The sequence below is a fragment of the Acipenser ruthenus genome, chromosome 8 (genome assembly GCF_902713425.1).
Source record: "Acipenser ruthenus chromosome 8, fAciRut3.2 maternal haplotype, whole genome shotgun sequence".
Lineage (NCBI taxonomy): Eukaryota > Metazoa > Chordata > Actinopteri > Acipenseriformes > Acipenseridae > Acipenser > Acipenser ruthenus.
In genome coordinates, this window is record NC_081196.1 from 19316691 (window position 1) to 19341091 (window position 24401).

A 24401-nucleotide genomic window follows, 5' to 3' on the forward strand; every position below is an offset into this window, starting at 1 on the left:
AAGGAAGGCCCCTCAATTTGTATTTAATTACATTATTTTAGGATTACTCTACATGTACACAATAGCGAAAGCAAAAAAAAAAATGACGTTTACGTTTTCCTCATGATCACAGGCCCACTAACGCACTGGCCCCTCTGGCATTTGCCAGAGCTGCCAGATAGCCAGTCCGGGCCTGAATTCAGTATACTTTCGGTGGATATTTGTCCTGATACAAGCCGAAAGTCAAGTTATGTCAGTCAGACCTCAAACGGGTAGAATTTTCACCGTAGCGGAAGGGTTAAAAGGGGCTGAAAAGCCAGTCCTTTATTCAAAGGACAAATTATTGCTTATAAAATGTGTTACTTTGATTACAACAATGTCTATATTTAATAACATTGTCAGATTGTTATTGATTGATACTCAATACTTTGTAATCAAGGGACTCCATTGTTTTATATAACTTCATTTTTCTTAAAGGCAATTACTTGGCACAATAACCTAATAAACTGCATGATGGAAAATATAAATCATAAGTTGTGTTATACTGTATATGGTTAGAAAACTGTTCATCTGCACTAAACAGTGATATGAATGTTAGTTTTACAAAAAAAAAACTAAGATACTAAAAACTAAGAAAAAAGGAAAAGGAAAAAACTGTTAAAGTTACAAAACTAGAAAAAGAAACAGAGCAGGTATTTAAGGCGGTTAAAGTAAGTTGTCTAATGCCATATGAATATAAATTATATAAAAACTAAAAATGCAAACTGACAACATTAACTTGCTTAGAAGCAATGAATGGGACATATCTGCATATGCTATTCATGTCAAAATTATTCTAAAGAGCCTTTTGGAATTGAAACACATCTTTTTCAGCAGTTGATCTCATTTCTAGCATTTCAGTTGTAATTTTAAGCCATGATGTAAAATAATAAACACTATCATCTTTTCACTCATTATTGCAAAATTAATATATCATTGTTCCTAATGTAAGTCTTATGTGACACATACATAAAGTCTTTCCTGACAACAAAAAAGTCTAGCTAAACAGTTGCTGTTGATCATGAACAGGAGACTCAAAAGGCCTGGCGTTAGGGATAGTAAACGCTATGTTATACTTTAACAAGTCTGTGTCCTGTGACCACAGATCACTGCAGGTTGTATAGGGAATAAGTAGCTCAGCAAGGCCACTTATCACCTTTTATGTCAAAAAGAGGATCTTAATGACGATCATATTGCATAGCTAGGGATTCCAACACTGAAGAGATGTGGTCACCCACCTTGGGACACTTGTAAATGCACTCTGAATATGCTGCAGTATGTTTTACAGCATGTTCCATTTGTAAGGCTATAAAGAAATACAGGAAGTGATACATGAAGACTCGAAAGCCTGGACCAGCTCCAGTTTGGCACTCTTGATTTTTTCTAGTTAAACACTTAAATATGTTGAATATTAGGGATATATGAGGAAAAGAAATAATGCAACTTCAGTAAGCTATTGGATTTTTTTTTGTTATAATATGGATAGCAACATTTTGAAAGCAGACATTCTTAAATTACTGAATACCAAATTCACTGGCAGCAGGTTTAAACTCTGTGAATAACTTTGTCTCCAGAGATATCCTCTCAGCTTATAAAAGCTCTTATGGGTTCAGTATAATACTTTCTCCTTCGAAAAAAGCAATTTCCAATGCTCATAAATCTTCCCACTTTGAAAAACCACCCGTTTCCTGTTTTGAATATTGAATTTGGCATTTGGACGCTTCAGCAACACTCACAAACACTGATCAGCTCAAGTTACATATAAATCTGATTAGGATTGCCATTTCTCACATAACTTCCCTAAGTATGCTATTTAGGACAACATGGAAGTAAATGCCATCATTACCATCAAGGCACATCTGTTCTTCAACTTATCATTTTATTCTCCAATATAAATCTACTGTCAAGGCTTTCCATTAACTTTTATGGCTCATTTTCTAATGAAATCTACACTTTAAATGCTCTCTCCTTTGGGTCATTGAAACGGTACAAGGTTGTATGTCTAAGAAAAGGTGTAGGTCTTAAGAGTATTAAATTGGCAACTGTGTATTAAAGTTATTTATTAGGCATTTCTTTTTAACAGCTATGTCAGCCTCCTGGGAAACAATCTATAATAACCAATCTTGTAACAAAACAGCACACAATCCACAATACTGTTACGATTTACCGTCTATCTATCGATCTATCTATCTATAACTCTTTCAACATTGCACACCTGTATACAGGTATAACAAAGATAACCTCTTTTATCTTTTCTGTTTTGTGGTAATTTGCATTCACCCTGGAGGGACCTGTTCAGTTAATTTCTGGAGAACCACTTGTGTCATGTGCAATGAAAACCAACAATCTATACCAGTACATGACTTCAGGCAGTTTGGATGCCCACCTGACAGGTGCAGCTGAACTCACTGTAACTCACACCATTCCTCATGCAGAGGAGCAGCACGTTAGCATGGTAGCGCTCTGAGCCACGGAGCCTCGCCCTGCAGCTGATACTGTACTTTACAAACAACACCACAAAATGGTCGACTTTTGTGCAGTAGGTAATATACTGTGAGGAAAATGATTAAACTATTATGTAAAATCGAATCTAAAATAACATTTTACAGAAAAAAAGATCTTTAAAAAGTCTTGTACTAGTTACATAAGCTTACCATCTGCCATTGTGTTCTGTATATTCACATCACTTAGCAGTCGTCAAACAATTGTTCATGATGCTTTGGAAATAATACAATCACTGTAGCACTTAAGAATTACCATTTGATTAGACTTGTTCTCTAACAGCATGTACTCTACCTAGGAGTTAAAAGCTAAATGTCTGACTTGTATGACAAGTGCTGAATCTGCTTGCATAATCATGCTATAAATTTAGCATAGTGCTTGTAATAGTAAAGTCAGACAGAAATAAGAATGAGCCCAAGGTGGCTCTGACCATGACGTTTCTAGATCAGCCACCACACATTCAAACCAGTTAGCTGATTTATAAAGGAAATTGGTAGTGTTTGAATTATTTAACAGTTTTAATAATTCAGGAATAAAAACAGCCTGGCATAATGTTTAAATAATGTTATCATGATAATGTAAGATTATCAAAATGGAATGTCATATGTGAAAGATCTATTGATATGGTCAGTGGTTTAACGGTGAAAAGGTCTATCCTTATTGGACAACTTGTAATGGAACTTGACTGAAAGAATCAAAAATAGATATGTACCCACTGTACAGAAAACAAAGTCAGCATCTCAAATGGTTAATGAGGTATTAACAGTAGAAATATTAATGGTCTGTATCATTAATATAACTGTAGTTTAACAAAGTCAATGACAACACTGTAATGGAACGTAAGAAAATCTAAGAATACAGCTGTGCACCAAACATTAAGACAATAATTCAAAAAATCACATGACCCCAAATGGCAGCCACATTAGATCAGAGGTCAATGCTATGGTCAGCAAAACATTTACCATACAGGGTTTATACTGTATAAACCTGGACATATTAAGTTGCTGCCTCAAATGGTTTCTGAGTTGCAAGGCTGTGACGGCAGCAGCTTTAAAAACAGGAAAGAGTTAATTCTAGCATGACATCCACAATCAAACGTGACCTAGAGAATCACTGGCCTGGCTATGCCAAGTTTCAGATCTTAGCTGGTGATCCACATGATCATCACATTGGTCAGGTGCTCATGCAGATTGGGGAGACAAAGGTTTAGGGATCGTTTCACTTCACTATAATACAGTCTGTGCATCACGTGAACTTATGGGGGCAATATCACATACAAAACCTTAAGGATGGTTGCGCTATCATTTCGAAGTTGCCTATGAGTGTACATTTGAATTTTGGAACAGCCAGCCTCATAAAACTTGCATCATTCTATGCACTACCTTTCTTCTTGGGTAGCTGACCATAATAAAATAACAGAAATAAAATTCCACAACTGCACTTTAGTGCAACTGCTGCACCACCTAGATACAAAAAAATCACATTTACATGGGAAGTTGCTTACAATACCCGAATTCATCTCACCTGCAGAGCTAAGCATAATCTGAAACATATGTGCATCACCTAACATGAATACTTTGGGAGCGATTTCTAGCATACCTTACCTTCCGAGAGTTACGTTGACAACAGATTGTAGTTTCAATTTAATTGTGTTTTGACCAACAGATACACAATTTTAACCAAAACAACATATCTATACCAATATAAGCACACCAATTACATTTAACACTAATTGTACAGCAGATGTTTTCGTTGTAAGAAATGTACTGCAGATGTGTGAAACATACAGTATAGTACAGAAAGTGTGGCTTTTGTCGTATTGCCAAGGAGATTTACCAGAGACCTGCTCTCGTGCTTAAAGAAGAGGGGGGTGGGGGGGATAGGAGGTTACTCACGATTCTTTTCACCTTTCCACCTTGACCCAGGTTTTGATCTTCCAGGGATGTCAAAGGCATTGTTTAATTCCAGAATCCAAAGCAGCATCAGCAGGAGCACAGTTATTGCAGCCATTCCAGATAAGCAAAAATAATAAAATACCTACAGTGGACTATCTGGTTCTGTAAATTACTGATTAGAAAGACTCCAAAAACACCCTCTGTTCCTCTCAGCAAAGGTAGGAAACTTTTGAGATTTTCTCCTTTTATTAAATTGAGACATTCCTTAAATGATACTCACGACATGCCTATTGTAATTCCAGCACCAAAAAGTCAACCGCAGAGCATTTTTATTCCTGTCTAGGGTTTCTCAAATGCTGCTGGTATATAATCTGCCCTTGGCTTAGCCACCTTCAGTTCTTCAGTATTCAATACACACATAAACTCAGTCATTTTTGCAACACGCCTTGCAAAATGTTCCACACAGACACAGTTGGTAAAATAAAACATTCAGCTTTGACACTAAACAGTTACCAGAGTTGAAGGGTGGTAGGCATTAAGGACATATTGCAGTTTTGACAGTACAGTGGGAATAGAAAATTGATATGAGATGAAGAAAGAAAATCGCAGGAAGAAATTGCACTACTGTGACTTCAGCTGCATTTACACTGCATTCCTATTTCTGAGAGCGATGAAGAGCTGAGAGAGAGTGGTGATTTTCCAAATACAGCAGATTCCATTCTGGCTGCTGTCACAGAGTATCTATAGTACAAGAAAGGTTTGTAAATTGAAGTACCTTGCTGGAATGCTAAATGCATAGGCTACGACCTATCATCAAGCCAGCCTTGTATAATCCTGTTTAAAGGAACATGTAGCTTTATTTTTCATATCTAACTGGTTGCAGATTTGAATGTATCTGTTATAGGTATACACTTGCACAAATAACTTAAAAAAAGGAGTATCTGTGAAGACATATTCTTGTTTAAGGTCTTACAAATCACAGGAAATCAAATCAGATATTATATGAATAATGTGAACTTGTATTAAATATCTAGGTGATAATAAATGAATCTGACATACACATACCATTACAGTATATTGTGTTTGTATGGAATATTGAATTTACTCAGGCTTGTAACAGCTTAAAAATAAAATGTCAACATGTGCATGATTCCATTTATCTCGCTTGCCTGTCCTTCATTACTATTTTAACAAGCTTTCAATAGTTCAAATGTACTTTTGTGCTTGAGCCAGAGCATTGGTATTTCAAAGCTATTTTATTTAAAGCTGCAGTGTCACACAATCATATTCAATTCTAAAGTAAAGTTGGTCCTTGGTTTATGTTTCCAAGGCATTCTGGGGGATGTAGTCCTGTAATAAACACCTGGACTACATTTTTCCTCTTACCTCCCCTTACTAAGTAGACAATACATGCCTCAGAGCATGCATATGAAAAAAAGCATTGTTGTAATCTGAGAGAATTCAATACAGGTACTGGAAAATGTATGTACTAATGTATTTGTAACTAGCATACTAGTATTTAGTAACATGGGCCCTATAAGTTTACTTTTATACACTACACTGTATTTGTTTTACGGTCTGTTAATATGTTATCAATATTGATAATCAATGTTTTGTCATATTAAACTTGAAGCTTGTCCCCTTTCTATTTCTGTACCAAAATTGTTTATGCTGCATGTAGGTTTCAAAATTAAATAAATGGTTTATTTCAGCAACCTCTGCAATTTAAGTAGTACTGTATGTCATGTTTAGGCGTGAAAGCTTCCCTGAGCTGGAAAACAAGAACTTATCCATACTTTAGCCATTAATCACTCTGTCAACCAGCACAGCACAGTGGGCTCACTTACCTAGGTAATGAAATCAATCACATCAACATACAATATGCAGTACTCCTGTCACTTTTTCATGAAATGTAAAATGTACCAAAGTTTAAAAATGATCCTGTCTCACTTTTTGAAAGCCAAAAATGGATTGCTGCAGTGGCCACCTGCAAAATTCTAGACAATGCTGAGGTTGTTTTCAAGAAGGGAGGCTAATTTTAAGAGGGAACTTATCCCATTATTATTCCACATAATACTTCAAAGCTTGTTCATGCAACACATTACACCAATTTTGCCTAAACTCACTTCTGTGAAGCCAGCCTACAACTTGTTCTACATACCTTTGTTTTTATGTAAATCATAATGGCATGTTAAGTTTCAATTATTGATATAAATTACTGGTACTCGTTTTCCATACTAATGTATGGAGAAAACATAGCCAGTGTTACAAATACAATGTATGGAAATTCTCCCAGTAATTTTGTATTTCACTATTTTCAGATTGTGAATTTACTTTGCTTTAACTTGGTCCTTTAACATGTTTTCCCTATGATTTACTTTGCTGGGAATTAAACTGAGCCAGAAACAGAATTTAGTGAAGTCCATGGAAGTTATCCAAGCAAGAATCTGAGCTGGAGCTCTGCCAACTCTCCCGTCCCTAGTTGATGATTTCCCTTCTGGTGTTGAGGCAGGCAGGACTTGGCTCAGCAGTTTTTTTTTTGAGCGATAATTTTTCATCCATACCAAAATGTTTCTTATTATTGTATTGTGATTAATAAAACACAAGACAGATCAATGTGCACAAAAGTAAAACCTTGATAAAACCCTCCAAGGTACAATGTACACAACTCTTTAATCATGGCAAAAAACACATTACTTCTGTATATTACTGTTATTGATAATAATTACCAATTCAGAAAATCATTGTTTTAACAATAAAATATCACAAAACTAATTTTATATAAACAACATTTAAAATGTTATACAGGTCTTTGTCTGTCTTATAGTTTTGCAAATATCTAGAAGAACCGCTTGTCAAATTGAACTGAAACATTCTTAGTACCTTCTTTACTTCAAATTATTAAATACATTTTGTGAACTCAACAAAGACCAATTGTGCATTTACCAACCGAAAGTGAATAAGGAGCTACAATTTGGGATTACAATTTTGTGTGAAAAAGGTAAAAGTTATTCTTGCGTAAACAACAGCCCATTCAATCTAAAACTGGTGGATGTGAAGCAAGAGGCGAGAATGTTTTGTGCTTGCTGAGAAAAGCCTGTAATAAAATAAGCATTTTTTATTTACTTCTTGTGCATTGCATCTGTAAGGTTTACATTTGTATTCTTCACATGCAAATCTTCATGATGTTTCAAATCTAGCTCCACTTGCAATATGAACTAAATTTATTTGCTACTATATGAAACCTGTAAATATATGTGTTCAAAATACGGATGCAAGTTGGTTACGACTTGTTTGGTGTTTTATCAACTCTCAGCTGTTGTTGACGTCCAGTCGGTTATTGGTAAATCCGAAATGAAATTGTGCATTTGTGCAGCCAAGGGAACCGGACTTACCATTATTACGCACATTGTTTTTATAACTGTAACACATAAGCTCAATACAGTGCTAGTGCATCACTCATAATAATGTATTATATCAGGCATGCCGCCAGCCCACCAAAAAACATAAACAAAGTTCTTATTCAGTATGCTGATTTATTATAGCATGTTAATATAATACATATGACTCTATAGTAAGGCCTGTTGCATGTGAATTCAATCAATATACTGATAGAATGTAACAAAGTCATCAGACAAGCTAAACTAATTTCATGCACAGTAAATGAAGCTACATTAATAAAAATCAACTGACCTGCTCACAGAAGCATCTCATTTAAATCAGCTTTCAGATATTTGTCTGCAGCATCTGTTTTGCTTGTTTACTGCTTATTCTAGTTTCACAATGGTTCGGGACCTCAGCTAACATTTTCTTTTCTTTCAGCCTTCTGCATTTGGCTGTTTTAGTCAGTTTAGCATATATTATTAGATTTTTTATTTGGTCTACACATAGTAATTTAACAAACGCGACTGACTCAACAACCTTTTTTAAGTCAGAAAACTTCCAGCTTCAGTTTTTCATTTCTTGGGATGTATTTTTTTAACAAAAGGCTTAAGTTAAAGTACATATTTTACTTTTGGTTGAGGAATAGAATCCTCTTACAGTCCATGGAAAATGTCCTTGGTACTGCAATGAACTTGCAGTACCTTGAGGCATGTCACAGTATACCACGGTTATCGTTCAGTGCAGCTTGTAAAATCATTACAGTAATCCGTCGCGTATCCGCCAGTTACATATCTGCCCTAACCGTTTATCAATCTCTTCAGCAATGTTAGTTTATTATTGTTTATTAGAGAAGATTAGTTCAGAGATTGTAGATCCTACCAAAGTTTTCGTACACTGTGTTGTATGTGCTCCATGCACAACCATTGCTGGTAGTGTCACGTGAATTCTTCAGTGTGTTGACTTGATATGTAAATAAATCCTGTTCGCCTGCAGGGCGTATCAACTTCAACCTCCGTCTCAATCTCTTGCCTGTCACTCAGCAGCGAATGCACGCAACCACACTGCAGACGGCTACTCTGTCACAAGCATTAATACCCTGTATCTTTCTAAACAAGGGATTTATGGGAGCTCCCTAATAAAAGCTGAATTTAAAAACAATAATTGTGTGAATATAGTAATTGTTACAGCTGTGTATAATGGTATTTAAAACAGGATTCATTCATCCGACATTTTATATATCTGTCCTTACTCTGGTCTCACAGCAGTTGGATATGCAACAGATTACTGTACTTTAGGATATGCAACAGATTACTGTACTTTTTCTAGCACAGTGGACCAGAGAGCTTTCAGAAATTGAATGGGCTGTAATGCCACCGTTTCATGCTGAGACTGACAATGCTTTTTCATTGTACAAAAAAATTGGTTTTGGTTTTATCTTTTGTTGATATTGTTCGGTTTGGAATTGTATGCAAATATCAGTTTTGGTTTGGGAAAATCATAACCATTGCATCCCTAGTTCAAAACAAAGAAGTTACATTATTGTTGACCATATAAAAGGACTTTTACTTTATGGTACAGTGGGTGGACCTTTTGGAAAAAGCACATGGCTAATTTAAATGTCATGCAATAGTGTGCACACAGGGACTGCCTCTTAATGCTTTCAATGCTGCACAGATGTAAGAAGAACTAGAGAACATAGCTCCACTCAACATAGCAGACCAGTAAACTGTTCCTGGTCTTGGGTATGCCCCTATATCATTTGTGTATGACTTATTTACATGGAAAGCATAGGGTAGTTGGTTGATTATGGATTTTCTAATTAATTACTAGCAATACATGTTTAAAGTTGGCAGCCTTAGTGGCGAGACCTCCTACCCACCAAATTAATATCCTGCAGTAGCACACATGGCACAGACTTAAAAAAAAACAGCGAGTTATAATTGTACCTATCTGCCACTGGTTAAAACCAATTCTCTTAGGAATAGGCTGAAGCTGTAAATGCACACTATGGTATTTTTTTTTCTCAAAGTGGAAATTGATCAGTCTAATGAAAATATATCCTTTCAGAAGGCACCTTGGAATGGTTGTTGGTGACAGGGAGCAGACATGAAAGTGAAAGTGATTACGATGGGCGGAGAGAACATCTCCAAGGAGATGCAAGCAGCTTTCTACAGAACAGGGACACAATAAAGCTGTCAATCACAAAACCATTCATCGTTCAGAGGCGACACTACCAAAAAATGTAATTAAATTACAAAACATGTAGTATTTGAAAAGCAGAGGGTGATATTTTTTAGGCAAACCTCATATAAAATGTAGCTTTACTGCAAGTTGAAAACAGTGATGCACACTAAAAAGAAACTACTGCTACAGTAAGTATTCACTATAGATATTCTTGTCTACACTGGAATGATCTTAAGCGGGTGGGGTCTCCTGGCTTGCAACCGTCTTCTATTTATTGTATTTTTACATTCCTTTTTTATTTTGGGTTCTATTTAAGCGATAGTGTTAGATGATTTGTTAGATGATCGCGACTGGAGTTATGCATCGTGAGCCCAAGGTCAAGATCAACTAACACATGGTAGAGCCTTCATCGAGAGTGCACTATTGCTATTAGAATAAGATTTTCCCCATTGTGTTCTTTAAAAAAAAAAAAAAAACACTTTAAAACCTAGATTTACCTTTAACTTCGTAATGATTCGTAATGGTACCCTACCGTTGAGAAAAAATTTAATAAAATAGTCCCAAAAATGGTCAAAAAGGATCATATGCATAATTGGAGAAAAAAAAACTGAATAATTTTATTAAATAAATAACTTTTTACGAGAGTGGAGAGAAACGAAACGTGATTTAAAAAGATTCCAGGAACAGTGACAGCAACTGCCCAGCCTGACCTGGGATCGGATTATTTTGTGTTCGTGATTTGGTTTTGTTAAACCTTTTGTTTTTGCTCTGCGAGCAAGTGTTTATTTTTGTTTAAATATTTTATTTATTTTTGAAATAAAACGGCGCAAGCCTTTTTGAACTGCAGTACCTGGCGTCAGTATTTTTTCCTGCTTCTGCCGTGACGGCACCGCTCAGCCACCCTGTCACATGGAGCAACATTACTGAATCTGTGTCTCAGTTTGATGTCATTGAAAGATGCTGAGCACCAGTTAAGGCTGTGATTGGCTAATTTGGTAGTTGCATGACTAGTTGCTTTCCTCGGTGAAAAGTATTGATTGGCTGTATTTGAACCAATTGTCTTTGTTTAGTATTTGCTGTCCAATAGATGAAAAAGCAGGTACTTGCGTGGATGGATTTTAAATTTGATTCACAGTTGATGCTGTGACTTAGCAGCGGGCATCTGTCATCTGATGGAAGCCCAATAGAGATGGAAGCTGATTGGCTGATGGTATTGAATCGTTTTCTAACATTGTTTTTTATGTCTTTTATGTGTTTGTACAAATTGCGATGTGCACCAGTAACTAGGTTGTATATCCCAGAGACACATGCATCCAAAAATAAAATGAGAAAGCTGGTAGAACAGGTAGACTTAACATCCTGGTACAGTGTATGCCAATTTATATTTTACTGCAGTTACGGTGTCCAGTTTTGTGATACAAAATGAGAGTTGGGTGTTCTGCATCTTAACAGAATCATTATTTGCATTTTTAATAACAAGACCACAGAGTATATGGATTTAACATGGGGATCATGCTCCTTGTGTAAATGATGTGAAAACACATGCTGTGCTGCATGATGATGTTTTGGTGTTGTGCTCACAGAATGTAATGGGCCACGGTGGAAATTTGATGTATTAAACCGTCATGGCAACCAACAGGAACTGGATTGCTGATGCAGAAAAAAAAGAGAACGGCATACGAAAAGAACAATTAAGTTTTACTATGTGAAAAATAGTTTTTACAGTTGGTGGTTGACCAATAACATTCTGCTGGGTATTCAGTTTCCAAAAATAAAAACTAAATTACATTGTTTGCAGCTCCTTATTAAAAATGGGACACAAAGCATACAGTTTGTTCAGTACTAGCATGCCCTAGCATGTGGTGTTCCAGCATGTTTTTTCTTGTATGTGTTTTCTACTAAACTAAAGATTTACAGCCAAATTGTGAGTCTATCCTGTTTAGTTCAATGTTCACAGTATTCCAGTGCATGTCAGAGAACATCTCGTTTATATATTGTTTTAATGGAATGGCAGAAACTGAAGAGCTTCAGGACAGAAAACACTTTATGATTTGTTTACATATTAAAAGGAAGGGGCATTTGTACCAGAACAAAGTTCACAGCTACTGTATGTACTTCAGACAAACTGACATACACTATAATAGTGCGGGCATGGTTAGATCAACTTGAGTGACTGATAAATGAATGTATTTAATAGATTGTGCCGGTAACTATGATATAACTGGTAGCAGGTATGGTCGTGCCGAGTAACTTGTACAAACAAGTAATCGTAATGATTTTTTGAGAATGAGTAAAACACAAGTAATGTTGCTATTACTTGTAATTCGGAGAACAAAAGTATGTATAAAAATGCATTGAATCAGCTCCTAGCTCCAATAGAGCAATGCTGACTGTGATCATCAGCACAGCAGCCTTTGAGCTACACCTTAGTCCTCCATTACACAGCATCCACTTTGACAAAGGGATTTCATAAGGATTTACTTTCCAAACATATTATTTAAAAAGATAAATTAATATTATTTGGGGATTTGAGAGTTTTATTTAAGGTTATTATGTTTGTGTGTACACATCCATGAAACTAATTTTATTTTCATTTATCAAACAAAAAAGCAACCAGCATATCTTTTAAAGCTGTTTATGTGTAGATATTTACCGTAAAAACCAGTGTATAAGTCGCACCGGTGTATAAGTTTGGCAGGGATGGGGTTAATTCCTCCCAAATCCATCCCTGCCAAATCCATGTGTGGAATGTGACTGGGTCTTGACTGAATAATTGATCATCAATCAAGTGCCAGCCACATGGTATAAAAGGGAGCAGAATCCTTTGTTTGATGGAGGAGATGGATGTGTTTTTGAACAGTTCAGTGAAGGTGCCTTTGTTTCCTTGCTTTGTTTATTTTGTGTTTAATAAAAGTGTGCTTGAAACTGCAACTTCCTGACTCTGGGTTTGCTTTCCTGCTGCTGACCAGCCTTGCCCGCAACATTACCCTGCTACAATAAAATGATGTGACGGGGTAGCCCCCGTCTCTATGTGTATTATGTATTATTTTGTATTTGTGTTATTGTTATTTAAAACATAGTGTTTAATTTGTATAAAACACAATGTTTTGTTATTGTGTTTTTTGCAGCATGGATGGGGTTAAACTTCCCCCATGCAGAATGTGACCGTCTCCAAATTGATTGATTGATTCATTTATTATTAATTTGGAGACGGTCACATGTATATAAACCCGCAGCTTTGGATGATCGGGGAGGGTGTTCAGAGGTGGAACAAGAGAGTGAGACAGCAAGAACTGAAACTAAAAGAATATAACTTTAAATTTAGCACACTGAACAGCTCATGTGACACTACAAGCAATGATAGTGCACAGACACATACAACACAGTGAAAACTTTGGTGAGATCTACAATCTCTGAACTAATCTTCTCTGTTCAATAATAAACTAACGTTGCTGAACAGTGATCATGGCGGATTTACGGTTAGGGTGGCTATCTTTAGCAGGTAAGAGGAGGTGACTTCTAAGTTCAGGTGACTTTGAAGACTATAATTGCTGTTGGAAATTACTGACTGGCCTTTGTCATAAAAGGCCCACTCCCATATCACAAAATAATGGCAGTTGTTGGCAGGGGGCAGTAACTATTTTTTTGCATAAAGGTCAACGACCCAAAGCAGGTGGAACTCTCTCGTAATTGTCGGTGTTATCGTTAAACTGGTTATTGAGTGAATTGTAGTTGTTCTTGGGCAGAAAGGTAAAATGTACTCTGTTCCAATGCGGATATGTTTCTGGCACAATACCATAGTCTCAATCTTTCCAACAGACAATGAAATCACCACTACTTGTCCAAAATGACTGTAGCAAGATACTGCTGTATTCCTGTATCTTCTGGTACAGACTCAACCTTGTAAATCACTGGCAGAATGTGTTCATATTTTTATTCATTTTTTTAACAGCTTTAGAAGCATATGCTGTGTATTTAAAATAATTAATTCCCTTTAGTACTATTAAAGTTACTTTGCATGTGTTTTAAACATATGCTGCCCCTTAATTAAAAGCACAACAGTTAAACCATGCCGCTTTGAATGTTCATCCATCCCACTTGCAAGTATAAATACAAACAGTGACAAGATAAATTTACCATTCAATTTACACAGTTTTTGTTTCTTGTCATTTCTGTCCAATAGCACACATTGTACATCAATTGTGTCTACTAAACTCAAAAGATTATTTTTCCTCTAGTATAACCCAAAGCAAACAGTTTGTTTTGTTTATAATTTTACATTGTGGGTGATAGCTATGTTGCAGACCAGAAGTCATCTTTCCTGGAGGCATAAAACTGCTGACAAAATGTCATAAGGGAAGAAACAAAGCTAAGTGACTTAAATATTAATATAATATAAGCAATATACAGATCTGTGGAAGCAGCCCTTTGTGCAATGACTGAAAATGTATTTGTAATTGGTGAAAATATAACATACACCACTAAGATCATATTAGTACAATGACCATGCATCAATTATCTGTTAAAATATGTATAAACTAGATATACATGTGTGGTCTAAAGATAACCATATTAATTAAAAACTGCTTCAGATAGTTACAATCCAGTAAACATTTCAACAATTGTATTCAGAAGTCTGCTTAGTGTTCTGTAGCAGGGCACAACATAATGCCATCTTTTCCAGATTAGCATCCTTTACATTGTCTAATAAAAATGAATTTTAAAATGGTGTTCAGTAGGAATATATTAACAAAGCAGTTGATCAGAGTACCCCCGTACTCCTGTCATAAATGGAATGGAGCTTTTGACCTCAGTTTAAAGTTAATAAAACTGTAAAAAATGTAATACACCAGTAGTAATTACACTGTACATACTGAGAGAAATACCACACTGTACATGCTTAGGTAAATAACAAGTAGACAAATATTTCTGTTAGGGTTTTAATTAGTTATTTGCATACATACATACCGACTTTGCTTTAGCTAAACGTTCTAAAAGGGAGCTGAGTGTTGCAGCAGATTCTTTCCCTAGCCATGCATGCCTTTCACCTATTGAACTGCTGAATTGCAGTATCTTTGTCAGGATTTATTTGCAATCACAGAGCTGTCGTGCCTGTGTCATTGATTGTCCCTTACCTTTCCTAAATACTAAATTCATAAGAACCATAACAAAAAAGAAAGGGGGGAAATACATAAAAAGACAACATGTTTGCTAATACTACAATAATTATGAATTTGATACAGTAGTACCAAGCCATTTTGTAATACTTAATTGTATTACTCTAACCTTAGCTGCATTCAGCATAATATTAACAGCTATTACTGATAATTATGTTATAAATTATATAATCTCTGTTCATTATTGCCTGGGTTAATTTTTTTAAAAAAGCTTCCTTATCTGTATTTTTTTATTTTAGTTTTATGTGTTCTATGCAGAAAATATATTGCCCTCCAGTGGACAATTATGTATCTCATTTTAAAGTAGACAAAAATATCAGGAAAAATAAAACCTTGACAAAATCTCATTCACTAAAATCTCATGCTTTTCATCTCCAAAGGCTTGGCTGAATCTGGCTTATGTCAAACATAAAATTAGGTTTCAACACCACAGAATTTGCCAGCTATACTCTGGTATGATCAGAACTTGATACAATATTGCATAAATTGCTTCAGGCGACACCTAAAGGCCACAGCGGCAGTGGGCAACCGGGCTCTCCCGCAGGGTAAAGGCAACGCAGGGCGTGGTGCGTCCATGCAGCAGCGTTCTAGGAGGCAGTTCCAGGGTCGTCACCCTAGGCAGCCACCTCAGAGTGCTCTGCCCCAACCTCAGCAGCCCCAACAGGGACCCTGAAGGCTTGCGGCCTTAGACCCATTCATTTTCCACACACCAGCTGCAATACTGGCGCGCTTGCACCTCGGACACCTGAGCGCTCGAAATCGTGCACAACGGTTACGCGCTACATTTCCGCTTGGGGCCTCCTCCCTTTCGAGGGGACAGGAATACATGCATGACAGACCCTCTTCAGGTCTCGGTACTTCAGAAAGAAGTGGGCGCTTTTCTGTGCAAGCGAGCCATTCGTCTTCTAGACCCCACCTCCCACAGAGAGGGGTTCTCCTCGAGATACTTTCTGATACCCAAAAAGGATGACAGCTTTCGCCCCATCCTAGACCTGAGACTCTTCAACAAGTTTTTGAAGGAGAGGAGGTTCCAAATGCTGACTCACCGTCACATTCTCCAGTCCGTCCGGCCAGACGACTGGTTTACCACTGTGAACTTACAGGGCACGTACTTCCACATTCCCATTCGTCCCAAGCACAGGAACTACCTCCGTTTCCCCTTTCAGGGAAGTGTTTACGAGTTTTCTGTGCTGCCGTTCAGCCTCTCTTTAGCTCCTCATATGTTTTCAAAGTGCGTGGACATTATCCTGCCACCCTTGCGTTTGCAGGGGATCAGAGTATTGAACTACCTTGACGACTCGATGAGAGGGGGCAGGGGCCCAAGCGGCGATTGTGACAGAGCATCTGGCGAGGCTAGGCCTCATCATCAACGATGCAAAAAGTTGGCTTACACCGGTGCAGTGCACAACATACTTGGGGCTCCGGCTGGACTCCGGTATGATGCGTGCATACCTTTTGGGAGACAGAGTAGCAGCTGTCCGAGGTTGCCTCTCCCTGTTTCGACAGGGATCGGAGGTTACCTTGGTGTTGTGTCAAAAACTATTGGGTCTGATGGCCGCAGCTGTATCAGCCATCGAGCTGGGCTTACTCTGCATGCACCCACTGCAAGCGTGGCTCAGTGTGTTTAATTTACATCCAAAGCGCGACGGACAACACAGCAGTGGTGACGTATGTCAACCACCAGGGTAGCCTTTGGTCGCCGGGTTTGCATCGCATTGCCTTCCGGCTTTTGATGTGGGCTCAAAGGAACCTGCTGTCCCTATGGGCGATGCATCTTCCTGGAGTGGTGGACTGGGCAGCAAATCTCCTTTCGAGGTCCAGTTAGAGAAGGCAACAGTTCTCCTAGTGGCCCCCAGGTGGCCCAGTAGAATCTGGTTCTCGACCCTGTGCCAGCTCTTAGAATGCCAGCCCTGGGAGATCCCGCTGTGCATGGATCTCCTCAGTCAGGTGAAAGGCACTCTCTGGCATCCGGAACCGGACAGGTTCCAATTATGGGTCTGGCCCCTGAACGGGACCGCTGGACAGCCCTTGGGCTATCATACGCGGTTGTGGGTACTCTGCAGAGCACTAGGTCAGACTCCACTAGGTCACTGTACATCTATAAATGGAAGTATTTTCAGAATTGGTGTCTGACTAGAAGTCATGACCCAGTTACTTGCCCCATGCCAGTTATCTTGCAGTTTCTGCAAGAACTGCTCGAGGCTGGTAGGTCACTTTCTACATTAAAGGTGTATTTAGTGGCCTTTTCCCTGTAGACTCTGTATTTCCAGGTGCGCATTTCTAGGCAACCCGTTTTCTTAAGGGTGCTCAGCGATTGCGCCCTCCAAGGAGGGTCGTTCTCCCCAAATGGAGCCTTGATATTGTGCTGGTGGCTCTCATGAATGCCCAGTTTGAGCCCATACACTCCATAGAGTTGTATCTGTCTATGAAGACAACCTTCCTCTTGGCTATCACCTCCGCAAAGTGGGTCAGTGAACTACAGGTGCTGTCAGTGTACAGCTCCTGTATGTGTATTTGGGACGATGAGAGCAGGGTGTCACTGCGTACAAACCCTATTTTCCTCCATAAGGTGATCACAGCTTTCAACATGAACCAGTCTGTGAAATTGCAGTCTTTCCACCCACCTCCATTTTCTTCGGAGGAGGATAGGAGATTGAACACCGTCTGCCCAGTGCAGGCACTGAGGTGTTATGTGGAAAGGACAAGGGCTCTGCGTCATTCTGACCAGCTCTTTGTCTGTCATAGGATAAAGACCCTAGGACAGCCCCTCACGAAGCAGCGACTGTTGCACTGGATTGTGGACACAGTCTCGACTGCGTATAATAGTGCCGGCTTGCCCCCACCTGGGCACCAGGGTTAAGGTAAGTAACCTAACATTTCCATACGCACTAATAAATGATTACTTTAATGCAAGCACTAAAATGAATGTCCTTTAGTAAATACCATGTGAATACAGCTCATCTCATTCGTCTGAGCTGGATGCTCATTTAAATATATCAGCATGCATTACAATAAAAATCGCATATTCCCATAGCGTGAAGCATTGGTCAATGTATTTTTTAACGCATGTCAGATCGGATCAAATCAAACTTGTTTCGATTGCAAAATTGACGCATCACCATCGTATGACAATTCTGGACTCCGGAGTGTGCAAGGTGCAATAGGGAATTCACTTAATTGTTTCTGTTTAGACGCACGTTAAATTCGGATGCGTTATCGGATCCAGTGTGCAATGGCCTTAACTGTGTTACATTTATGGATGAACTGAAAAAAAAAAGTGTTTTATCATAAAATGGACAAATAATGATAATAAACACTGTAATACAGTGTTGAATAGTATTTCCTACTGTTTTGGTTTTGTTATGGTAAAAATAAATAAATTAAAATAAGGGGATAACGACAGTTGAAACATATTAAAGTTAGTGACAGTAAATATGTTTTTTAAACCTGAAAGAAAACCACTTGTAAGTATCGTAAATGTTTCTAAACTACTGACCTGGAAAAATGAGCCTGCCGGGGTTTTTTTTTTTTTTGTTGCAGACTGTGCAAGTGTGCAAGTGTGGAAGGGTGGTGGGCAATTCACTGACACAGAGACAGAACTTTATGTGTAATGCCGCTCAGGTGCACTGATTTATTTTTACCCTCAGAGGGCGCTGTTGTCTGTGGCCTGAATACTGGCAACAGTAAACAGGACCACAGGGTTACCAATACTGGTATACAGTCCAGTGCACATACAAGTGCTCAAAAATAATAATGAAAACAAAAGGCGAAAGAAAAAGGGAAAATAAAACACAGTAATAAAACTACAAAATAAAGGTACTGCACTTGGCAGCGTTACCCCGACCCTCGCTATCCGCACGGCCCGGGTCTTCGTCCTATGCTCACCCGTTCCCTCAACCTGTGGATTCTGTTCGGGGTTCTGCCAAGTTTTCTCCGCTATATGTCACAAAGAATCCCGCGGCATGAAACGCAGAATAATAATTATTATTATTATTATTATTATTATTATTATTATTATTTCAATGTGTCCTGTACCATCATATGTTATTTTTATTTTTTTTATTTTTTTTAATATTACCTGAAAAAGACCCTGGTATTCTGGTGTTGTTCATGGAGTAGTTCTTGAATCCCTACAGCTGAAAATGTCACCACCTTGTGGGACATTTCTGGCTTGTTAACAGCACAACATATTATACTGCACATACAGACATAAAAAAATATGTTGGTGTAACATTTGATTATGGGATAGTGCATGTGAACTATAATAAAATAGTTTTTTTTTTGGGTGGTGGTGTTGTGCAAACAGTATGTAGGATCAGTTTTAATATCACAATTAAATGTTCATTTAATTGCAGAAAAAAGCGTCAGCTCTCAACACGTGTTGTTTATTAGCTTGAAACTACAAATAATTATCAGCTGAATTAATTCTGGGCTGTCTGTTACAAAGAGTCGTGAAATATATGTAACTGTAAAACATATGATTAGTATAATAAAGACATGTTGGTTGGCAGATACATGGCCAAGACACAAACAGGTTTGGTCAAGATGCTGACTTCGAGGACAAAAGATACAAATTGCAGTTTTGCCATGTCCACAAGATGGCAAACTAATTAAATAATACATATTCTTCATTTCTCAGCCCCAGATCATACTATAACTACACAAATGTGATATTACCATTTTAAAATAAATTAACGAAACCCATCAGACCAGTTAACCAGGCCCAGTCTTGGGTATGCCCCTATATCATTTGTGTATGACTTATTTTTCTATAAGACACTGACCATATTTAATTTGCTATAGTGGGATTGTCTTTTTCTATAGGTATTTAGTGCTGAACAAGTGATATAATCAGCTCAGGCCAGAGACCAAGAGCACATAGCTTCCCATAGCCTGAGCATGGACGCATGACACCCAGCTGGCATATTCCATCTAAATACAGTTTTACAGCCATTTGATCAATAGAAAACACTCACTTAACTTGAATTGGCTTATTTTATTTATTTTTTTCTTCTGAATTGGCTTATTTTATTTATTTTTTTCTTCACAATTACAGTACCAGACCAAAATAAAATAGTTCTTGCCATTGCTAAAATAACCACCAGGAAACCCCACCATAGTACTTGATGTTAAACCTTTAAGTGTGGTCAACCACAAGAGAGCACTATAGCTACATGTATTATGAAAAGCACAATGTGAATCCCTGGCTGCTACATTCTTACTGGATTTAGCATTAACACACAAAAAAACGTTCATTTTAGTGAATTAAAAAAAAAAAAAAAACAATATATTGCCACTAACACAACATATGCAATACAAACCATTTACATTTTGGTAATCTATCACTGCAATTGCAGCAATTGATTTTACAGTTCATGTCTTCATGTCTGAAGGCATTGCATTAAACACAAGACTCTAAGGCAGAAAAGCATGTTGACTACTCTATATGTTAAAACATAGAAGCAGATTCAATTAGGCTAGCTATGTGATTCATCTTCAAGAGTCTTGCAATTACAACAAATACATATATAACCCCCTAAATACAGTATAGATGTAAACATATATTTAATTGTGATTCTTCCACTAGTTTGATATTTAATAATGCAAAAACACTTATGAAATATGCAAGCTAAATATAATTAAGCACGCACATTCCTCGCGCTACTGTGCAGCCAAAATATGGCCGGGCTAAAAAGGATGGGTAAATCGCCTTCTCATGCTAAAAAGCCACGCAAATTGACCAAAAATAAAAAGAAAAGAAAAAAAAACCTAAAAAAAAAAATAAAAAAATCCTAAAAAAAAAATATATATATATATATACACACACAGTCAGCACTTGGATACACAACACTCAGATACACGTCAGCCGCACTTTACCATCCTTGTATTAAGAAACCAAACTGATTTCCGACTATCACCAGTTTTCTCATACAAAGCCCATCTCTTCAATGTTACAATTTATTTGATTATTCGTCACAGCCCGCGTTTGTTTTTTGTTTTTTTTTCTCACATACGCAGATCAGTCTGTCTTTATTGTGCAGTTACACAGCCTCCAGTTTCACCTGATGAAAATGCAGCAACAACAAAGTAAATGAGACCAGCTACTGTAATGAAAAACAGTTAATCATTAAACTGTTTACTGTGATGTATTTTTTTTTTTTTAATTTGTGATCTTTAGTTGCTTTTGTGCATTTTCATTTGCAAGTGAACTGTGTCATTAGGGCCTTATCAAGCACTATATTCTGCAATTTTGAATACTGACTTTGGATACTGTTTTAATTCTGGAAACTGTGTTGTTATTTTTTTTAATCTTTTGCTAAATTGCATTACCTTTTATGTTCATGGGTAACATTTTGATTTAATTTTGCTGTTGGGTCGTTAACGGGGAATTATATTTACTGCTACAATACGTACTGGATTTAAAAGTATTACAGTCCACGTGTCCACAGTCGTCTCTTTTGGCAAGTAATATTTTTAAAATCATATCGTTCTGAATTAAAATACTTCTTCTGTTGAACACATAGTACATGTTTAGTGATATCTGATTGCTTTAAGCTTGGACTTCTCTGTCTCTTAGCAGGAAGATAAGATGCTATCCATGTTACACACAACCCTTAGTAGTATCTATCATGGTTACCTACAAAGAACAAAAAAGTAACTTTGTACCCCAAAATGTATTAGCACTGCTGGGAATTGGTGCCAGTGGTCTCCTATATTATTGCTGTAGGCTACCAACTTCAGCACCAGGCTTGCACAACCATGTATAGAGCTGAAGTAAAATCTCTTAAACCTAATTCATGGGGCAAGATTTGTTTCACAAGAACGAAAACATGAACAAGAAAAAATCAACAAACCTTTTGGTTCCACGGATTTGTTCAAAAAGACAAATATGGGGCTTAACATCAGCTAGCTGCAAGACACAATTAAGTTACATTAGCATCAACTGATGAATAGCGTGACAAAAAGGTGACTTATTTTTATTTGTACACGTAAACCACGCCAATAAGTGACATTAACTTTGTTCTGTTAGACCCATTTTGTGGTTAGTATATAACACAAAAATTGCACATATATTACAGTGTACTATTGTGGCTTATGTTATCACTAAAACCCCTTGATGGAATTCAAATGATCTACAGTGGAATGTTGTTACCGGTATTGTTGTTGTTATTATTCCTAACCTGTTGTTTTCCACTGACTAGACTAGACAGAGCTAATAGCATCAATGACTCATCAATAGTTGACAAGTAATTAAAAGTTAAAATCTAATTACAAAAATTAGAAGCCCCAACATCCACTTGAAAACACTAAACTCCTCTCTAACTCCTGCCTATATCATATATAAGTAAGTTTCCCAAGTCTGTAATATTACAAGCACCTTTATATTCATACTCACATTGATCCCTAGTGCCAAACAGACACAAGTTAAATTTGCTAGAGTGTGCAAACATTTCCCCTTTTAGAACTGTATGTAAATCCACTATTAAATTTTATTTTTCTAATCCCCTTAATCAGAAACAAGGGAATAAGCCAGCTGCTACGAACTCATGTTCAGATGTAATTAAGCATCTGATTGAATTTCAGTGCATACCAAGGAGCAAAAAAAAAAAAAAAAAGAAAGAAAAAGCCTGGCATTTGCACACAAGACTGATCGCTTTCATTAGAATGAAAACGTCCCTAGAAGATGACAATAGGGGTTGGATTACACAGACGGTTTGCCTCTGAGATGTCCCTCTGCAAGACTCAAACATCAGAATGGCAAAAAACCCTGCTTTATGTGTCAATCACACCAACGAGATCCCGCCTTGAGTGACACCGAGCCTTCCTCTACATCTGTACTGTGTAAGACCCTCAATACACCACGGGCCTGGTTGTCTTGCAAGCCTCACAGAGAAAGGATTTCACAAATTATCAATTACTCCAGTGTGCAAAAGGGGCCAGTCAGCCACCTGTGCTATATTTCTGTCATCTCTCCGAGGGAGATGTGTTTCTAAGCAGTTCTGGGGAGCTAGATTCACAGTGCTAACAGATTGAACAGGTTAATCCCTCGTTTATAGGCATGAACACTTCTCCTCTAGTTAAGAGGCTTTCTTCTTGAGTAGTCTGAACAAAAAGAAAAAAAAAAAACCCTGCCAGCTCCCAGAAATCTTCTTTGGTGGTGCAGCTTTTGAAGAGACAGAGCTTGTCACAACCATTTTGGACAGCAAAAGCGAAGAACTCTTTTACACACTTTTATCATCAATGATAAAGGACATTAAAATTGGTACTCACAGTTGAGGATAACCAACGGGACCTTTACTGCAAGACAAAGTAAATTAATTGGGATCTCAGCACAGAAGATGCCTAAGTCCAGATTCCACATCATATCTACTGTGCATTTACGAAACAGCTCATCTGCTTTAATAATGTTGATTATCATCTTTTTGGAAAGAACCATTTATTTAATGAATGTCATTTGCAAAGGTGGTTATAAAAAAAAATCATAAAAAAACAAAGGACTGTGTTTTCAGTATCACTATTCCTTAGCGCTTCATAAAACTGTTTTACTGTCAGTTTTTTTATATTTGATACTAGAAATTACATAAACAAAATATTTTCAAAAACATTAAATCTAAACCCTATTTTTATGCAGCACAGCCTACATTTCTTTGTTCCCATTCGCCCCTTGCATCCTCCATCTTTCATTATTTTCCACTGTTTCTTTATCTTCCTTTATGATACAATATTACATTTACATAGAATCCCCAAGGAAAAGAAATGTCCTTATGGAAATTACCGTTAAAGTCAATTTCTTTCTACATAAAGTACACATTAGAATTTCAAAATAATTTTCTTCCAGACATAAATATGGGAATGCTAAGGTAACAAAAAGGGCTTTTGGGATACAGTCTTTAATAATCCTCCCTCCCTATATGTGTATCAAGATGAAAAAGAATCTGCATAATTACAAAACTGACACTCACTTGTGGGAGCTTATTAATCCTAATTAAGTAACGCTAATGAAGACCTCCGCCTTTGTCATCATGCTGATTATTAGTCCTAGATTAAACGGTTGTTTGACACCAAACAGCTTAGGAAACAAAATGCAGTGTACAAGCCTTGAAGGGTACTTATATCCTCAATCACACAAATAATATATACCACATATATTGTACCAGTCTTACCAGTGTTTTGGATCAAGTTATCAACAAACTCCATGCTATGTTTTGCTGTTTTGTGCTTTTTTTGTTGTTTTTTTCAA

At 37.3% G+C, this 24401-nt stretch overlaps 1 protein-coding gene across 4 annotated transcripts in view; it reads right to left on the reverse strand.

Moving 5' to 3' along the window:
* The window catches only part of LOC117406858 (roundabout homolog 1-like), a 409265-nt gene that overhangs the window by 280813 nt on the left and 104051 nt on the right, over nucleotides 1–24401 (reverse strand). The window contains exon 1 of one of the 4 annotated variants that reach the window (XM_059028685.1): nucleotides 4416–4545. The exons of the other annotated variants lie outside the window; for them this stretch is intronic. Within the exon in view, the coding sequence (XP_058884668.1) occupies nucleotides 4416–4530 (115 nt within the window). The 5' untranslated portion in view covers nucleotides 4531–4545. Of the gene's footprint in view, nucleotides 1–4415; nucleotides 4546–24401 lie in introns of those variants that run through there. 4 annotated transcript variants of the gene reach the window in all.